This window comes from Siniperca chuatsi, linkage group LG12 (assembly GCF_020085105.1).
Source record: "Siniperca chuatsi isolate FFG_IHB_CAS linkage group LG12, ASM2008510v1, whole genome shotgun sequence".
NCBI classification, from domain to species: Eukaryota; Metazoa; Chordata; class Actinopteri; order Centrarchiformes; family Sinipercidae; genus Siniperca; species Siniperca chuatsi.
This window is the reverse complement of record NC_058053.1, coordinates 23,848,571-23,867,810: the sequence shown is the minus strand read 5'-3', so window position 1 is coordinate 23,867,810 and position 19,240 is coordinate 23,848,571. Positions and strand designations below refer to the sequence as shown.

At 39.3% G+C, this 19,240-nt stretch overlaps 2 protein-coding genes across 4 annotated transcripts; both read right to left on the bottom strand.

The window, feature by feature from the left end:
- Nucleotides 1-120: 120 nt before the first annotated feature.
- On the bottom strand, nt 121-12,161 carry popdc2 (popeye domain containing 2). Of its 2 annotated transcripts, none has more exons than XM_044216133.1 (4): nt 11,208-12,156; nt 7,613-7,721; nt 5,167-5,614; nt 121-1,406 (listed from the first exon to the last, which is right to left on the bottom strand). In XM_044216133.1, the coding sequence occupies exons 1-4, from the start codon at nt 11,699-11,701 to the stop codon at nt 1,324-1,326; spliced, it is 1,134 nt and encodes a 377-aa protein (XP_044072068.1). In that variant the 5' UTR covers nt 11,702-12,156; the 3' UTR covers nt 121-1,323. The 2 variants fall into 2 exon arrangements, with proteins under 2 accessions (XP_044072068.1, XP_044072067.1); XM_044216132.1 differs by having other exon boundaries at nt 1,274-1,406; nt 5,026-5,614; nt 11,208-12,161.
- A 3,965-nt stretch (nt 12,162-16,126) lies between these two features.
- LOC122885776 (cytochrome c oxidase copper chaperone) lies at nt 16,127-19,233 on the bottom strand. 2 transcript variants are annotated; one of them, XR_006380190.1, is made up of 5 exons: nt 19,085-19,233; nt 17,792-17,922; nt 17,601-17,708; nt 17,471-17,501; nt 16,127-16,337 (listed from the first exon to the last, which is right to left on the bottom strand). XR_006380190.1 is itself a non-coding variant. In XM_044217372.1 (4 exons), exons 2-3 carry the CDS (start codon nt 17,908-17,910, stop codon nt 17,624-17,626), a joined length of 204 nt encoding a protein of 67 aa, XP_044073307.1. In that variant the 5' UTR covers nt 17,911-17,922; nt 19,085-19,231; the 3' UTR covers nt 16,127-16,337; nt 17,601-17,623. The 2 variants fall into 2 exon arrangements, 1 of the variants encoding a protein (XP_044073307.1); XM_044217372.1 differs by lacking the exon at nt 17,471-17,501 and having other exon boundaries at nt 19,085-19,231.
- Between the last annotated feature and the right edge of the window lie 7 nt (nt 19,234-19,240).

The window sequence follows — 19,240 nt, the reverse complement described above, 5'->3', positions numbered from 1 at the left end:
AGAGATTTCCTCAGCTACTAATGCATAAATCATTTTGAGTATAATCAGGGTGCTCTAAACTCAGTGGTGAGTGGGCTTGTGACAGGTATGACAGGAAGTAGACAGTCACAGAAAACAAACTACATTTTCACTGCACACACAGAGCTTTATGGAGAAATCTTGGCCCCATGAAAATACTTTTTAAAAACACTGACATCTTAATTTTAGTCCCATCTCTCTATTTTGGAAGTCAATAACAGACAAATTCAGCGCAATTCACAGTATATACGTCTGTATTAAATAATCAGTTAGTTAAAAAAAATTAAAAACATGGTCTACAGGCATCCAATATATCACCAAAAAAGAAGTAAGTTGTTTTGAAAATCAGTACAAGAAGCTTTTAGAAGCTCTTAGATAGCATACATTTCTGACACTGAACCAAGTCATGGTGCATTCAGATAAATAAACTAAAGATGCCCAACAGAACATGGAAGTGATGGAGAAAATCTACACTGCCAAGTATACCTAAAGTGTTCATACACAGGTCTGGAAAGTTCTTGAGGTATGCAAAACTAAATATATGATTTTAAGCAGTTGAACATCCTCAATTCATTAATTCATATAATGTTTGTTTTTTTATTGATTGCTGACCAAATTCGTCAAAATCATTCAGATCCAGAAAATGTGTAGTGACGTTACTAAGTTAAATCAATACTCTTTGAAACACTGAATATAAGTGATTTGTGGAAAAAAAACATCAAAAGTCGAATTTTAACATTAAATCACATGAAGTGAAGTCCAGATCAAACAATCATAGTTCTAACATCAAATAGAAGTGAGATGAAAACCAAATTCATCTGTTTCAGTATCACAGAATCCATTTTTATAAAATAACATTTCAGACATTTAACGTGCTGGTAAGTAACAAGGTGAAGGCTGACCCTCTGTCCTCAGTGCTCCGGTGTCATGACGGTGTAACTATGATTTAAATTAGGTCAACTGATTGTCAGTTTATTAAATGTTGGATCTGCAAGTCAACATGCAGATTTCAGAGCCTCATGGTGGCCTAAATGCTGCTTCAGAGACTTTAAATCTTTTTAGACAGCACAAAACACTTGTCATTTATGCATTAAATTGGCCCGAATTTAAATCAATATAGAGATTAATATCAGCCAAAACTATTGATTGTCAAAATATATTCATGTTGGCTGTCTTATCACACAAACTGTGATTTTAAAGGTGGGAGGTGAGAACAGGGACAGAGAGCGAGTCATAAGGAGTGACATGTGACACATTCATACTGCTATACTGTAAATAATATAGTGTTTCCAGGAGAGACTGATCTCACAGTTTGGGAGTGTCGGTAGGAGCCAGCGGCGCTCTGCCCCTCTGGAATCGAGGTGGTAGGTTTCCGTCACTATCACCTCCTGCAGACAACATCGAAGCTTCGGTTAAGAATGAAAGTATGACGTCCTGATAGCATGACAATGAAAACATTTTGAGCTGCTGTGTCACATCAAAGACAAATTATTAAACAAACTGTGAAACAACTTGAGCAAAAAATTGCCAGTTTCCCGATTCACAGCTAAGTATTTATTTACATTACACAATTCACCGTCAGTGGTTTTGAAAATGTGTTATGTAAAGGTTAGAAACAAAGTTAAATATATGAAATCATACAACACAACATGTTTCTAAAAAAAACAATGAATTTGATGCATCAACTCCAAAATGTTTCTGCGAAGTTAGATGTGATTTTATCAGCCCCAACAACACCAGTAGGCTCTGGCTCTGTTTCCCCCGGGGTCAGGGCCGGGATAACTCTTAAGGGGGCCCTGGGACAAAAATGAGCTATGGTTCCCAATTGAGACCTCCAACCCACATTTTAGTTTAGATATGATTTGATTAAATGCTAATTTATTTAAGAATATTCATAATGTAAGCATAATTTCAACAGAATTTTTAAAAGTATTACAACTAGATTTTGACATAGGGGCCCCTCATACAAGGATAAAAATGTAAGAGCTGCCTCAAGGCATGTGTCTAGGGCCCTAGGGTTGCTGCCTGCTTTGCCCTGGGGGTGTTAATCATTGTCGCTCCCCAGTCACCACTGTGTATGCTTGCAAAGACTCAGAAACCACACACCAAATATCGACTCTGTACTTTCTCTATGTTCACGTAATAAATCTGCTGTGTTGAATGTTTTCTAGAAAGACACTCTTGCGCTTTAATTCTGAGGGACTGATGCAAAAACCAGACAGCTGTTACATATATTTGATTTTTTTTTAAATATTTTCTGCTGTAATTCCACTTTAACTGTTGACATTTTGCTGGTCATCCACACATACGGACCCATAAATGCAAGACATATCACAAGTATCTGTTTTTAAGAGAGGACTTTTCTTCGTATATCCTACTTAAGTGAAAGTACAGAAGTATTATCAGCAAAATGTACATAAAGTATCAGAATCAGAAATACTTGATTGATCCCCGAGGGGAAACTCTTTAATCAAAAGTAAAAGTACTCGTTCTGCAGAAAAATGTGAGATATATGATATTATTAGATTAATTCTGATGCATCAGTGTGTAAGCAGCATTTTATTGTTGTAGCTGCTTGAGGTGTAACAGCTAGCTAGTTTTATCTACCTTTTATACAGTTAGCTAATTTTAATACTTTCTATAAAGTCAGGTAGTTTAGTTCAGTGGTTCTCAACATAGGAGTCAGGTTTCCTCCAAGATAAATCTGAGGGGTCACGGGATGATTCATGGGGTTGGAAAGAAGAAAAAACATTTCTGATACCCAGTCTGTATTAATTGAACTTTTCTTTAATCTCACCCTCTTTTTTTGTGAATTATTGGATAATTTGACTTCTTTCATTATTTGCCTGCTAACAACTCATGAACATCTGAAACATCACAAGGAGCCCCAACTAGACACAGCTATTTTTGTAAAGGGTCACAAACCAAAAAGATTGAAAACCTTTTAACAAAAGGCTACATTGTGTTTTATTTTTTTATGTAATGAAATGTAATGGAGAAGAAGTGTAGCATACATGGAAATACCCAAGTAAAGTACAAGCCCCTCAAAACTGTACTTAAGCACAGTATTTGTGTAAATGTAGGTTATTTTCCACCACTTGTGGTCTGAGTCATTGGCCTCTGCACTGAAGCTGTGTTACTACTGTCTGTGACAGATTTGACCTACTGCTTCACAGCCGCCCTGCAACCCAAACCCGGCACTGACCCCACTATACAGCTATGAAATGTGATCCACCACCTGCGATTGAGCGAGGGCTGCTTTTGGGATGGATGGTAGGAGGGCAGGCGGGGGGGGGGTGATGAACAGATTAGCAGACAGACAGCCAAAGGGTGGGAACACTGGATTAATAGCATGGCACTGAATTTTTTGAACATCCCCTAAAAATCCAAGATCTAATCCTCATCAGATAAGAACACAGCTGCTGCCCGGCCAACTTCACCGCTGATTTAACTAGTTACAGTATCGAACCCCTACTCATCCAACACACACAGTACAGCCACACACACACACACACACACACACACACACACACACACAGTACAGACACTCACAGGACCTGATCAGCTGTCTGAAACAATGATAATGATGATAATAATCCAGATATTCGCAAAACTGAGGAAGCCAGCATGTGGAGAATTCTGGCCACCATTTAATGTCAATCTATAGCTACAAATAGTTTGGTAGTTCCCGAAAAACCTTTAAATCAAAACAAATTTTACAAATTAACAATATATGGGTGTTTACTTTTAAATGCAAAAGACCAAGCAGCCAGAGCAGATCCTCATGAGATAAATTTAATAAGTGCAAAAGAGCCAGAAAACAAAATAACTATATTAATCTAAGAACATTACAGCACAGCCTGGACGATAATTCAGTATTATTGTATATTGATAATAATTCTCTGGTCCAAATTATTAGTTGCAAGCAAGTTGTATTTCAAAATTCAGTTGTTTTTTGTTTTACGCACTGAACACAATTTACTGTATTTAACATCAATTTGACGTTTGAGAAAACAGTCTCATCACAACGTCCAATTAATAGCTGTTATGTAATATAAACTTTCAACCATATCACATGATCCTCATCAGCAGACAGTTTGTGGAGCCCAGTTGTCATGGTGTTTTAAACAATCACATTTCCAATTTTTGTGTTTTTTTGTTTTTAGCACATTTGTTGATGAAGATCACGTGATATGATGGAAGGTTTCAGAACTAGCTAATAAATGCACCTTGTGTTGAGATTGTTTTCTCTTTTACTGTTTCAAAGGTCAACATTGAACTTTGAACCTCATCAATTTTACTATTTTACGTATAATCGTGTATACATTTGTCCAGTCGTGGAAGAAGTACTAAGTACTTTCACTTAAGTAAAAGTAGTATTACAACAATGTAAAAATACTCCATTCAAGTCAAAGTACATAAGCATTATCAACAAAATGTACTTAAAGTATCCAAAGTAAAAGTACTTATTATGCAAAATGGAGTGTTATTATTTATTATTATTGGTCCATTAACATGTAAGCAGTATTTTAATGTTGTAGATGGTTGAAGTGGATCTCATTTTAAATAGGCTTAAGTATAATAATTCATCATATTTTTTAAGATGATCATATGTTTTGTACGTAATATCTAAGTCTGCACAGTAATAAGCTGTAATATGCTAATAGCTGTCAAATAAATGTAGTGGAGTAAAAAGTACATTAATTCTCTCTAAAATGTAGCGGAAATAGAAATACTCAAAATGGAATTATCTCAAAAATGTACTTAAGTACCATACTTGAATAAATATAGCTAGTAACTTTCCATCATTGCATTTGCCATATTGTCATAAATCTGTAAGTTGATATCAGAAAAATATTCATATTAATGCTATACTGATTTCAGCCTTATCGCCCAGCCCAGTACTGTATCTCACTATAAAGCCGAGTTAGTAAGAATTGTGCACCGCAAGCCATCCATGCACACACACCGCCCCCACACCACTCTCCACCCAGGTGAGGTACTTACATGTAGCTTAAGTGGTGACCCAGTGTGTTAGCTCCAGCACCCTTCCCCTCTACCTCAAATAATCTCCCTCACTGCCATAATCCATTAAGGAGCCCCCCACATCAGCAAAGTCCTCCAGGACCAGGCTGGTGGAGTCCTCACCAGTGGGCAGCTCCGGGTCTGACGCCCAGGGGTCATGCTGGGGGGCCTGGGGTTTATCCAGGGTGGTCTTCCTTGGTCCCTGCAGGTGAGGCTGGAGGGGCTGGGACTGGGATGGAACGGACTTCTGGTAGTCCGGCACTGGGTCTTCTCCCTGCTGTTCAGTTTGTTGCTCCTTGGCGAATCCGCCGTCACTGCCACTGCCACTTCCGCCCTCGCTGCCCTGCGAGGAGGGGGCCAGCACGTGGTAGAGGCTGGGCAGACGGATGTCCAACAGCACGCCACTCTTAATGTAGAGCTTGTTGTTGAGGTTGTAGAGCTTCTCGGCAATGTCGTAGCCCAGCATGACGGAGAAGAGACGGGCAATGTAGCGATCCTTTGAGATCAGCAAATAGAGGCTGCGGCGGCGCCATGAGATGTAGCGGGAGTCTTCCTCTGCTGTCAGGGTCACCTGAGGAGTATGAATGAAACATCTGAATATCAATGTCTTAAAGGTACCCTGTGGAGTTTTTGACCACTAGTAATAGTATGGAGCAATGTTTTTAATGAGGGGGCCCCCATTTTGTTTGTATCATGCATGCACACAAGCACGGGTGTGACATGGCCTCATGGTATTTCCCTGATCAGCAGTTTGTGGTGGTAATGCGCAGGGAAGAAGACTGCTAGCTAGTAAACATGGATGTAGACAATGTAAGATTTAACACATGCTAACAGCTAATGTTTCATGAGGGAAGAAATGCACTCACGCATTTGTTAGAAATCAGGGAAACACACAATGTGTTTTGGTGAGATGCCATGGGCAAATTTCAACATCTTTTCTATTCTATTCTGAATCATTTGTCAATGTGATGTTAAAGGAATAGTTAGACATTTTGGGAAATACACTTTATACAGATAGATGCGAAGATTGATACCACTTATCATTTAAGTATAAAGCTGGAGCCAGCAGGTGGTTAGCTTAGCTTAGCATTAAGACTGAAAGCAGGAGGAAACGGCTAACCTGGTTATGTCCAAAGTTTAAAAAATCTGCCTACGTGTACCAAAATCTTAAAAAAATCACTAATTAGCACGTTATATCTGGTTATATCTCCTCCTCTGGTTTGAGTTTTTATGCTAAGCTAAGATAATTGTCTGCTTGCTCTTGCTGCGTACTTAACAGACAGATATAAGAGTGGCATCAATCTTCAAACTCCAGCAGGAAAGCAAATGGAGCCATGTCCAATTTTAATATAAGAAGAAATATTAATCCCCTAAAACACGTACTGTATTTTCACTCTGTGCATTTATGTAAGTTTTATGAAAATACATTTTGTTAACTTTGGTCACGAGCACAAAGCTTCCTCTTTTTCAAACCTTTCATCTACACATTTTTCACCTACAGTATGTTTCAGATTTGTTGTCTGTTAGTCTGTGATTCGCAGGTTGACGCAAAACGACTTTCAGTTATTAACTTAACCCTTGAAAAGCTTAAACACTCATTTCTTACACCAGTTTTAATATAAAAAAGCATTTAGGCCAGACTGAATTCACTGTTGGAGGGTTCATTCATGTTGTTGCATAAAATATTCCCAGCTTCTCATTTTGAAGAAAAGAGTTTCCCCTCGGGGATCAATAAAGTATTTCGGATTCTGATTTTGATATTAAAGGGAAAAACCTAAGTTGTTCCCCAAACTGTGCATATTTTTGCCGGCCAGCTCAGTTGTCTGGCTAGATTAATACTAATGATGCACTTCATTAATTCTCTTGATTATATGTATGTGTGATTTGCAGAGTGTGGTACACGCAAAGGCCTGAAACCTACACTGCAGATAACCTAAGACATTGTGGTCAAATTTAAAAATGTAATTCTTCTATTTAGAGCTGTAACAATAATCAATTAATCAATCGATTAGTCAATTGACAGAATAATAATCCGCAATTATTTTGATAATCGATTCATCATTTTCAAGCAAAAATGCAAGACATTTTTTTACTATTTTCTGACATTTTATAGACAAAACGATTAATCCATTAATCCAGAAAATAAACAGCAGATTGATTGATAATGAAAATAATCGTTGACTTCATTGATCCAGTACCCAGCACAGCCTTCCTGTTTGAAACCCTGTTAGGCCTGGAGACAAACCCTAAATGTCCAACATGACCTCCAGGCCTCGTTTCTTCTTTAACTGAATTAATCTAAAGCAACAGGATATGTGAAAGACAAGCGGACAACTACTTTCCCCTGTTCAGCTTATCAGTCAGATGCTGAGTCGTGATAAAAGGCAACAAAAGACAACTTGATATCCACGTCTGGTTTCCTGTTCCAAATCCTTCATTGACAGTACTTCAAGTTAACATTTTTCTGCCGCACTTGGGACTTCAAGCCTCATATCCACTTATTGAATTTACTTTGTTAAAACACAGAAACTACTACTACTACTAGTTAACTGCATGTCGAAGCCCATACCTGGAATTTTCCCTCCTCGTTTGGTCTGAGAGACTCCCACTCTGGAGAGTCAAGGAACTGGTGGCGGTAGATGTAATGCAGGAACTGGCCCTCCAAAGACACATTGATCCTAAAAGAAAAAGAGAGAGTAAGATAAAAGGTTAAAAAAAGAGACAGGGATTAAGAAGAGATAATGAGAGCAGAGAGAGAGCTGGAGGTCACTCTGCAGTGCCAATCCAAGACCTTCGAAGTAATTATTAGCATGAATATCTCTGCCAGGGCAGCTTTGGACTGAAGACTATAGAGGTCCTTAAACAGTAGAACATCTTTTGGATAAATTGATAATACCAAGTTTCCTCTTCTGTCAGAATTCTTTTTGCACGCAGAAATCAAAGTTTAAGACATCAGGACATACCTCCCTCAGAAGGCAGCTTTATTTTAAAAATAAATAACTTCTGCAGAGGGAGATAAACTAGAACACTTAATCATTAAGCCTTCGTTGGATTACGTCAAAAGTTTCTGTTTTATCCTTTTTTCAATGTGAGTTGAATGTTGTCATTTAAGTGCTGCAAACGATCTGCTTCATATAAATCACCTGACATCTACAGCAAGAAATAAAAAAAATTAAAAAAAAACTATTCTCTTCCAAACTTTACTGCTTAACCTTTGTTATCCAGGACAGCAGCCAATTGTAAGGTAGGACAGGCACTTACAAAGGATAAAACAATGACATTTAGTTAGAAGTCTAATTGCAAGTCACTATAAACTGATAGAGATCTACAATACAGATATAGACAATCACATATAGGTGACTAAAAGTCTAAATGACACTGGTATTCTGTACTCAGATAAATGCTCTCTCTTTGTAGCAGTTTAAAACTACTAGAAGTCTTTATTTAGACTCTTCATAACAAAGGTGTTAATTAACAGCTATTTTGCTGTGTATTAATTACCCCGTATGGCACTTACACTTCCAGGGGAAGGGATTTCCACTGGAGAGCCCCATGCTAAAAATGTCACTGTACAGCTGGTACTGTACTTTGTGGCACATACACAAGTATGTGACCAAAAGTATGCGGAGACTCCTGTCTTATCGTCTGGGGCTGCTTTTCTGTTTTAGTTCCATTTAAGGGAAATCTTAACGATACAGCATATATTATATTTTGGTGACAGCAATAGTGAGCTTCCAACTTTGTGGCAACAGTTTGGGGAAGACCATTTCCTGTTTCAACATGACAAAAAACCCGTGCACAAAGCCAGGTGTGTGAAGAAGTGGCTTTCTGAGTTTGGTGTGGAAGAGCTTGACTGGCCTGCACAGAGCCCTGACCTCGACCCCACCCAACACCTCTGGGACGAACTGGAACATAAATTGCGGGCCAGTCTTCAGTGCCCAACCTCACTAATGCTCTTGTGGCTGAATTGGAGCAAATCGCTGCAGCCAGGTTCCAAAATCTTGTGAAAAGTCTTCTTGCCCATGGTTGTGGAATGAGATGTTGAAGAATCAGATGTTTGCATGTTCACATACTTTTGGCCATGTAGTGTAGTCATAGCAAACAGGAGACTGTTGATTAATGGAAATGTTTTAAGTAACACATTTAGCAGTAACACACTAAAAACAGTAATGCTAATCTTTAAATCTGAAAAAATGTACCCAGTCTGTCAGAAAGTTAAATAAGGATGAGCAAGAAGATAAGAAGACAAACTCATCCAACAAGCCACCAAAATCATTATTAGCTTTTTTGTTTGTTTGTTTGTTCTTCCAAATTTGGCTTGTACACTGAGCTGTCAGCAGCGTGGCCAACATTTAATCCAAGGTAAGAGGAGCAGTCAGCATCCACTCCTGTCCCAAGTACAAAGATATCGTTTCACTAACTGGCAGTGTGCAGAGGGACGGCACACTGGTGAGTCACAGCCAAAAATACTCTGTTTACAGCATTTCTTTTGTGTAGGCTCCAGTACTGTGAAATCTAATGCGGCTCTACTGTGAGGATGTTTGGATGAAGAGGATATATTTCCAGTAACAGTTACACGCTGCCAACAGCATGAAAGAGACAGAAATAGAAATCCAGTTCTACAGATTTCATTAAACAATGGGTGTTTTTTTGTTTTTCTATCACTACAGGAATTTAAACCAATAATTACTACAGTATATAACTGTGGTACAAATGAGTGAACACCTTCTGTTTTAGTCTTAAATCAGTAATACTAAAACCTGCAACAACATACTGTGTCCAAAAAATGGGAAAAGTAAGAAAGAAGTACATTTAACCTTCTTGGTCACAAAACTCCCATACCTCATAAAAGGTACACCAAGATACAACACAGGAGGTGGACACAATAACACGAACATCTGTACAATAATGCAAACAACTGCAACAGCCTTGCAATCCATACCACTTTAGGAAGTTTGTAGTTTTCAGTTTTTGTTGAGTGTCTCAGAGAAGTATTGGTCAGTAGTGGAAAGTACAATTTTGAGGTACGTTAGTTGACTATTTACATTTACTGCTACTTTATACTTCAACTCCACTACATTTCAGATGGAAATAATGTACTTTTCGCTTCACTTTATTTACCTGATAGCTATAGTTGGATTAGGACTTTACATAACATAAAAACATAAGATCATCTTATTAACAGGATGCATGAAGAAAAGTGTAAAGTAAGTATGTAGATAAAATTTGCTTTACCTTGAGCATCTTACACATTCATAATAATCCAATAATATAATATAAAAACATACAAAATGGATACTTTGAAATTTGGTAATTAAGAATAACTCAACACCAGCAAAGGTTTTTGCTGACCTCCAGTAGTTTAATTTGTTGCAGTGATGTTGAAGTGTACAGGGTGTGTCAGTACACTGACATCACTGTTGGGTGTGGTACTTTGACTTAAAGCAGCTATGATCAATATTTTCATATTAACAATGGATCAAATGACTACCTGTAATGTGAAAGGATTTGCTCATGAACCCACAGCTTACCCCGTCAGCTTACGGAGTGTTTTAGCATCTTTCTGCTCAGTTCACTCTCACCGCTCTCATCCGTTTAATTTCCAGACACAGCAGGCAGCTCTTTTCAGAGAAAAAGCTCAAAAAACTGACTGTACACTACCTGCTCAGCACCAAACAGCAGACAGACACACTCAGATACTAGCTGGCGAACATAGTGCAGCATTTAGCAGCTAAAGAGCCAGATATTTTTCTCAGGAGGTGGTAGAGACCAAAAACAGAGCTATAAAGAGAGTGAATATTGGACTTGCATTCGTGAGCGGCCATAAACACGACTCTAAATGGATGGTAATGTTGCTCCACGACTGCTGGATGTGTAAATAAACACATGCGCCATATCAACAAAGGTGAAAATACTGTATGTGAGATGTTGTGTTTACAGCTTGTTTCCACTGCCTCTAAGTGGGGGAAAAAATCAGTTATTGCAGGTTTAAGAAAAGCTTTCAATGTTTTACTTGTAATAAAGTATTTTTACATTGTGGTATTGCTACTTTTACTCAAGAGTGTTGGTTTTATTTTGTGGAGGCAGTTAGTCGTGGTGGTTTGCATTATGTAGTACAGGTGTGTAGATGCACACACACATGCCCACATGCACACACTTCCCACCTCCCAGACAGCAGAAAGGAGAGCCGGTCGATGGGCGTCTTGCCCTCCACAGCGTACGTCTCTCCTGCCTTCAGCTCCACCACCTTGTTCTCAAAGGCGCCTGCGATCTCCTTGAACACCTGGACGGGCACGCCCAGCGGCAGGTAGACCGCTTGGTAGAGGGTGGTCAGCTCCTCATTGCGTATGCCCTCCTGGTGCAGCCGGTAAAGGAGGTGGCAGATTTGAGCCAAGCAGGCCAGCAGCAGAAGCAGGTTCCAGGTGAAGACGTCCAGGCCACACATCGTCAGCCAGCCCCACAGGGTCAGGCACGCGAAGGCCGGAGTCAGGAAGCCAAAGATGAAGAGGCACCCGTAGGCCCCACTGCCTCCCATGTAGCCCAGGAACAGGGCGGTGTTGCCCAAGTGGTAGATGGCTCCCTCTGTGTTGTTGGTCCAGCCATCGCAGAGAGGAGCAAAGAACAAGCTGTCCAGCAGAGTCGAGTTGTCTGTGTTCATGTTTAAAATGACAAGCTGAAGAGAGGCCTTTGATGCACAACGAATGGAAAGAAAGTTAAAAAGGGCCAAAACGACTTCTCATCCAATGAAACTTGGTGCTATTTCTGTCCCATCAATTACAACTAGATGTTTTGTTTGAATAAAAGCTTGATCAAAAAATAAACAGCTAATACTGACCAAAAATGTCAGAAGTAAATGTTTGTTCCCTTGACGTGCAGTGGAAAATTCTTCAATGTGAAGAAGTTCACATCTATTTGTTCACATCGGCTCTATTTGTTATAGAAACACAGCTGGAATGGGTTTCTTCTTCTTCTCTCATTATGCGTCCCTTCCTCTCTCCTCTGGCACCGTCTCTCCCTTCTGATTCTTCCTATCGTCTCTCTTGCTGTGTTTTTCTGTCTCTGTCTTTCACCCACCAGCCTGCACGGTAGAGCCAACAGCTGGAAGAGAAGGGGGGTGTTGATAGAGCCCTAGAAGGATAACCATGTTTGGAATTGAAACCCAAGGAGGAAAGAGTGGTGGACAGAAAACAGGCCTGCTACTTAACATAACAGAAAGAGAGAGAGAGAGGCAGGAAATGGGAGGGAAGAGAGGGACTATAATAAATATCTCTGAGAGACTGAGCCTCAAATGTGTCACACATATTTAAAAAGAAAAGTTCCTCCAGAGCTACAACACAGTTCTTCCTTCACCCAAACTTTGAGTCCAGTTTACTCTGAAGAGAGCAGTTCAGCCGGTGCATATTTAGTAACACTGAAACAAGAAGGGTGACAGTGCAGGTCAGATTTCAGGTATAAACACCCACCACCACCGCCTCACATATCCGGCTGTCCTTTCAGCCAGGGGGAGACTCACAGCTCACAGGGACATCTCTTAATAAAATGTTTTTCTCTTTTTCTTATTAGAGCAAGACAATAAACAGCCAATATAATAATAGAATACATACCGTCAAAATAAAAAATTAAAGACGTAAATGTCAATTTAGCAAAATTATGGCCCTATCCAGAAGACCAGTATTTTTCCTGAAACGATTGAAGTTGGCAGATTCAAGAATATTCAGGAGGAAAATAGATTGTACAAGCTGTGTGATGTGGGAATTGAATGAGAATTGGTATTGTAAGTACTAATTAAGTTAATTAATTCATTTAATGACCTGGATCATTAAATATTCTGGTGTACAGACTATAAAAAGTTGAAACTGTCTCAAAAGCAAAAGAGGGCAAGATGGACTTTTTAATTTAGTCTTTACTTTAGTTTTTCTTTTAGGTTACAATCACACACGCTTTATTACACGTGTTCATTTTGTTGTAGTCAAAAGTTTGAAAATCTGAATATGTAAGTTATGTAAATTGGTATTGGCTTTATTTTGTATTTTTGTAGAATTATTTGAAAACAAATGCACTTCATCATGGATCTGATATCATTTGAGGTGTCTTGTAAACCTATAGTGACTGGGAGTATTAACAGAGTTTTACACATTGCTGACTTTAATCTCGATGACTGAACCGTCAGAGTTTTTGAAGGTATTTGAATAAAGCTCTGTGTCAAAAACAACTGTTCTACAACAGGTAATAGACAAAATAACTTACCAGTTGACAAAAAAATGTTTAACTCTCTATTCATAAACCCTGCATAGTGAATATTTGTCATGACCATCATTTTACTGGATTCTATTGATATTCAAATGTTTTTGAACTGATGCTCCCAGTGTGTTAGCTCTTTGAGCTGTTATTTGTATCCCAAACTCTGAAAGTGGTGACTGAGATATTTTAAATACCTGACAAACTCAAATTTAGCCATAAGTGACTGACGTTATAGCAGTGTTTGTAGCTTTCGAGTTACACGCTGCCAACAACATGAAAGACAGAAATAAGAATCAGTTCTACAGTAGTCAGTTAAATTAGGAGATTTTTTTAAAACAATGGCCATTTCTTTGTTTTTCTATCACTACAAGAGGAATTTAAACCAATAAATACTACAGTACATATCTGTGGTACAAAGTACCACACCTTCTGTTTTAGTCTTAAATCAGTAACACTAAACCTGCAACATCTTGGTCACAAAACTCCCATACCTCATAAAAGGTACACTAAAATACAACACAGGAGGTGGACACAACATCTGCAACAGCCTTGAAATCCATACCACTTTGGGAAGTTTGTAGTTTTCAGTTTGTTAGGAGTGGTGGAAAGTACAATTGTGAGGTACTTTGAGTATTTACTGCTACTTTATACTTCAACTCCACTACATTTCAGAGGGAAATAATGCAGTTATAGCCGTGTTTGTAACTTTCAAGTTGGATTTGGATTTTAATTGCTTTTCAGAGACACACTTGTCTATAAATAAAAAAATAAAAAAATGAAATCAAGGAGTGGGTCAAGTGCTTGTTTTGATGTGAAGGTCACAATGAACTGGCGTGGTTAAGGATTTTAACTACAAAGTACACAACTCTTGTGTACATGGAAAATTAAAATATGGCTAGAAAATGGACAGTCACTTCATAAAGATGCAGGCCCCCCCCCCAAACAAAACAAACATCCCTCTTAATAAACCGTTGCATGCGTAGAGGACAAACCAGTTAGTTAAAACTGCTGCAGAATTGCTGTAGCATTTCCAGCAGGTTTTGTGAATGTGAGAACTACATGTCCATTACCAGGTACACTTCAGTATAAGTGACACTACAGAGCAAGAATGCAGATATGCCAAGTATTGACTTTGCAGGGGCAGAGTTATTTTTAAGCCTAAGTGCATACCAGGGACAGCAACTGTGGCAAGCAGCCGCTCACCCAGAAAATGGACCTCCAATACATAACCTTAAGATGAATTGAGATGATTAAAATACTTACAGTGCATCCGGAAAGTATTCACAGCACTTCAACTTTATCCACATTTTGTTATGTTACAGCCTTATTACAAAATGGATTAAATTCATTATTTTCATCAAAATTCTACAAACAATACCCCATAATGACAATGTGAAAGAAGTTTGTTTGAAATCTTTGCAAATTTGTTGAAAATAAAAAACAAAACAAAAAATCACATGTACATAAGTATTCACAGCCTTTGCTCAATACTTTGTTGAAGCACCTTTGACACCATTTACAGCCAGTCTTTGAGTATGATTCTACAAGCTTGGCACACCTATTTTTAGGCAGTTTCTCCCATTCTTCTTTGCAGGACCTCTCAAGCTCCATCAGGTTGGATGGGGAGCGTCGGTGCAAAGCCATTTTCACATCTCTCCAGAGATGTTCAGTCGGGTTCAAGGCTGGGCTCTGACTGGGCCACTCGGGGACATTCGCTGAGTTGTCCCTTAGCCACTCCCTTGTTATCTTGGCTGTGTGAACCTTCGCCCCAGTCTGAGGTCCAGAGCACTCTGGAGCAGGTTTTCATCAAGGATGTCTCTGTACATTGCGGCATTCATCTTTCCCTCGATCCTGACTAGTCTCCCAGTTCCTGTCGCTGAAAAACATCCCCACAGCATGATGCTGCCACCACCATGCTTCATTGTAGGGATGGTACTGGCCAGGTGATGAGCGGTGCCTGGTTTCCTCCAGACATGACGCTTGCCATTCAGGCAAAAGAGAATTTTGTTTCTCATGGTGTGAGAGTCCTTCAGGTGCCTTTTGGCTAACTCCAGCCTTTTACTGAGGAGTGGCTTCCGTCGGGCCCCTCTACCACACAGGCCTGATTGGTGGAGTGCTGCAGAGATGGTTGTTCTTCTGGAAGGTTCTCCTCTCTCCACAGAGAAACGCTGGAGCTCCGTCAGAGTGACCATCAGGTTCTTGGTCACCTCCCTGACTAAGGCCCTTCTCCCTCGATCGCTCAGTTTGGCCGGGCAGCCAGCTCTAGGAAAAGTCCTGGTGGTTCCAAACTTCTTGCATTTACAGAAGATGGAGGCCGCTGTGCTCATTGGGACCTTCAATGCTGCAGAAATTGTAGAAATCTGTACCTCGATACAGTCCTGTCTCTGACGTCTACAGACAAGTCCTTGGACTTCATGGCTTGTTTGTGCTCTGACAGGTACTGTTAACTGTGGGACCTTATATAGACCGGTGTGTGCCTTTCCAAATCACGTCCAGTCAACTGAGTTTGCCACAGGTGGTCTCCAATCAAGTTGTAGAAACATCTCAAGTATGATCAGTGGAAACAGGATGCACCTGAGCTGAATTTTGAGTGTCATGGCAAAGGCTGGGAATACTTATGTGCATATGATTCGTTTTATTTTTAATACATTTGCAACAATTTCAAACAAACTTTCACAATGTCATTATGGGGTATTGTTTGTAGAATTCTGATAAATTATTTTAATCATTTTGGAATAAGGCTGTAACAAAATGTGGAAAAAGTGAAGCGCTGTGAATACTTTCTAAGTGTACTTCTAAATGTATTTAATCTACACCAAAATGACAAACCAGCAATAATGGGTCTTATTGCATAGGACTTTTATTCAATTTCAGACAGCATAATAGATTTACACATTTTGTAAAATTCAGAAGACTTTAAAAAACAATTTCACAGAAAGACAATCAACCATCAGATCTTAAGTGCATCATAATCACATTTCCCTTCCAGTCGAGGTATAACACGGGGAAAGAAGGGCATATCCAGGGTCGTCTTCCACTTGCACAGCAACACACTGCAGGAGAGATCAAACAATGAGCATTTCAAATTTCTATTACATTGAGTGCAACAGTATTAAAGCATAAACAGCTGAGACCTACACTTATACTCTCTTCATTGCTTTTAAAATTTAAATGCCAACTTAAAATTAAAACACCACAAGATCAGAGCAAAGGCTGAGGCCTTGTTAGATTCAGTTAACAGTAACATTAAGTGGTTTAGCTAGGACCTAATACATTATTGAACACGCAAATTTCCTCCAGCCTAAAGACTTCTCCCTTAGAAAAGGAAGTGAACATAAAAGATGCCAGGCCATTTAAGCTGCTGAAACACGAGCTGAGCCACTTGGCTTCAGGCATGTTTTATGTGGTCATGTAAGCACATCAGACACTTGCTCCACCTCCCGTTTCTGCACCTCTTTACATGTTCTAGTCTGATAGTGCAGTTAGTGCACAATGGATGAAATCAGCAATCGCCAAGAGACACAACCGACCTAGCGAGAGGAAACTGAAGCTGTAAACAGTCTGGTGGTTAAATTAAATGTAGTTAGGCAGGTACTCATTTACACACCAGAGTGACTCAATTCAAGTTGGCCTTAGGTTGTCAGCCCCGTCACTGTCACCAGTACATGCATGCAAATTGTGTTTAAGTTCTGTTTCCAGTTATAATTTTGTAGGGAACCAATGAAATAAGGACCAAATACTATTCTGTTTAATTACAGGAGGTCACACTTAAAGCATGAGCAGAGACCTTTCAACAAACATGTGTAATTGCATCTTTTAATTTACTAACAATGCGTCTATGCGGCACATGTCAAGGAGCAAATGGACATTTTAGTGGCCATTTGGCCTGATCAGACTTCCATTAGCCCATTTTACACAAACTGAAGGTCAGATTAATGTTGCAAAGGCAGAGTCTGGCCTTCACCAAATCTTATTAGCATTACAATATAAAGTATTTCTGTACCACTATTTGCCACACTGCTTTTCATGCCCCTAAAAAATTACCCTCTGACCTCTGCAGTGTGTGCAGAGAATCACACATGACCATAATTTTAAAGACTCAGTTATAATCTAGTTTTGTATTACTCTTGATTTTAACTTAATTAGAATGCATGCCAGTGCAGTGGTGTTTAGTCTGGTAGTTCACCTTGTGCTGGCAATGGATGAATCAGTAACAGCTGAGGGATACAAACGACCCAGAAGTTAGTTGCAAACAAGGTGATGGGACACTAAATATAAAGCTGTGCATGCCTTTGACATTTGGATTTGATACTTACCACACGCACACAAAATGGAATAGTTAAATCTTGAAGCCAAGCGCCCTCATGCAATCTTTGTGTGCCTCAATCAGGTCTGTGCAGCTGGCTTCTCCCTTTTCAATGATGCTGGAGGAAACAAAACAGAGGCATCAATAAATATTCTCACTAGCAACAAGGAAAGCGTTTGTCTCTCTGGGCAAGGTACTTACCAAGCATCCCTGACTTTCTTTGTCTCTGGACAAGCACAGCATGGTTTCAGTGGCTTCTTCTGCTCAGTGTCCCCAGTCACAGCAGCAGACTCCATGCTGGCAGCAGACACGGTCGACATCTTCTGTCTGAACTAGAGAAACGAGATTATTTAATTCACTTGACTAGCAGACGTTGGCCCTACAATGGCACACTTTTACTAGATGAGTGCATTTTATTACCACTTTCCAGAATACAAGACAAGCCCTCGTTCATTTACGGGTGTTTCCAAATTCAAAAAGCCTTATTCCACAGAAAACAAACATTTCAGGAAAATCACAGGTGTAAAGGAATTGAAACCATGTAGCTGCTTAAATTTCAGTCCTGGTGTTGTGCATTCAGTCTCACTGGAACACTTGAGTAGAACGGCCATCATTAATGTTAATAGTACCACCTGTGCTTTTTATCATGACAAATTCAGAGTAAACAAAAATCTGGTGTAATAAACTAATATAATGTAGGAAAGTTTAAGTGATACCAATCAAGCATACCAGTTTTTCCTGCAGAGGGGGAAGAATTAGGTACACTAGTAAATCACCTGTAAGACTGTTTTGATTAAGTTTCTTTTATCCTGTTAGTATCTTAGAGTAGACTCATTTTTATTGGTGAATTCGTTAGTTAGATAATTAAACTCTTCAGTTAAGTCATTTATTTAGCAAACACATCTGCAACTGTAATTACTTTCATTATCGATTAATCTGCTGACTATAGTAAAAAATGCGAATTTATGACAGCCTAAATTGTTATCAAATTGCTTCAGTGTTGAAGTTTAAAAACTAATTGATTAATCGTTAATAGCCGACAGATATGCGGATAATGATATTATTATAGTATTATACCCAGACAGTGACACTGAAGGGGTTGGGCTGATGTAACGTTAGCTAAGCATGAACTGGTCGGCACACACACATCATGCACTACATAAAAAGGTCACTACATGACGAGATTTTAATTTTGAAATATTTGAGTCTTTAACATGTGAGAGTGGCGGAAAAACGCTGAATAGGACCACCATGTGCTTCGGTGTGTTGTTAGCTTTAGTTAACGGTTAGGAGCCATTGCATAAGGCTCATGCCGGCTAACACAAAGTTAGCTAACTGTGATGACATTAAAATTTGCCATAAAAACTTTCCCATAGACGCTTGTTACCTGTATCATGGCAGATAAAGCACACGATTAAAGTGACAGAAAACGTAATGCACTACTTAAAACACCTGTTGACCAATGCAGAGGCTAATCTATGTTACGTAACTTACTTCGTATGGAGGCCGGTGGTAAACGCTAGCGGACGCTTCACCTTCACCAGGAAACTAACACGGAGAGAACAAGATCACGTGTTCGCTTTTTATACCAAGTCACGTGATTACAAGCGTCAAGGGAGACTTCTGGGATATGTAGTATTTTGTAGCAAA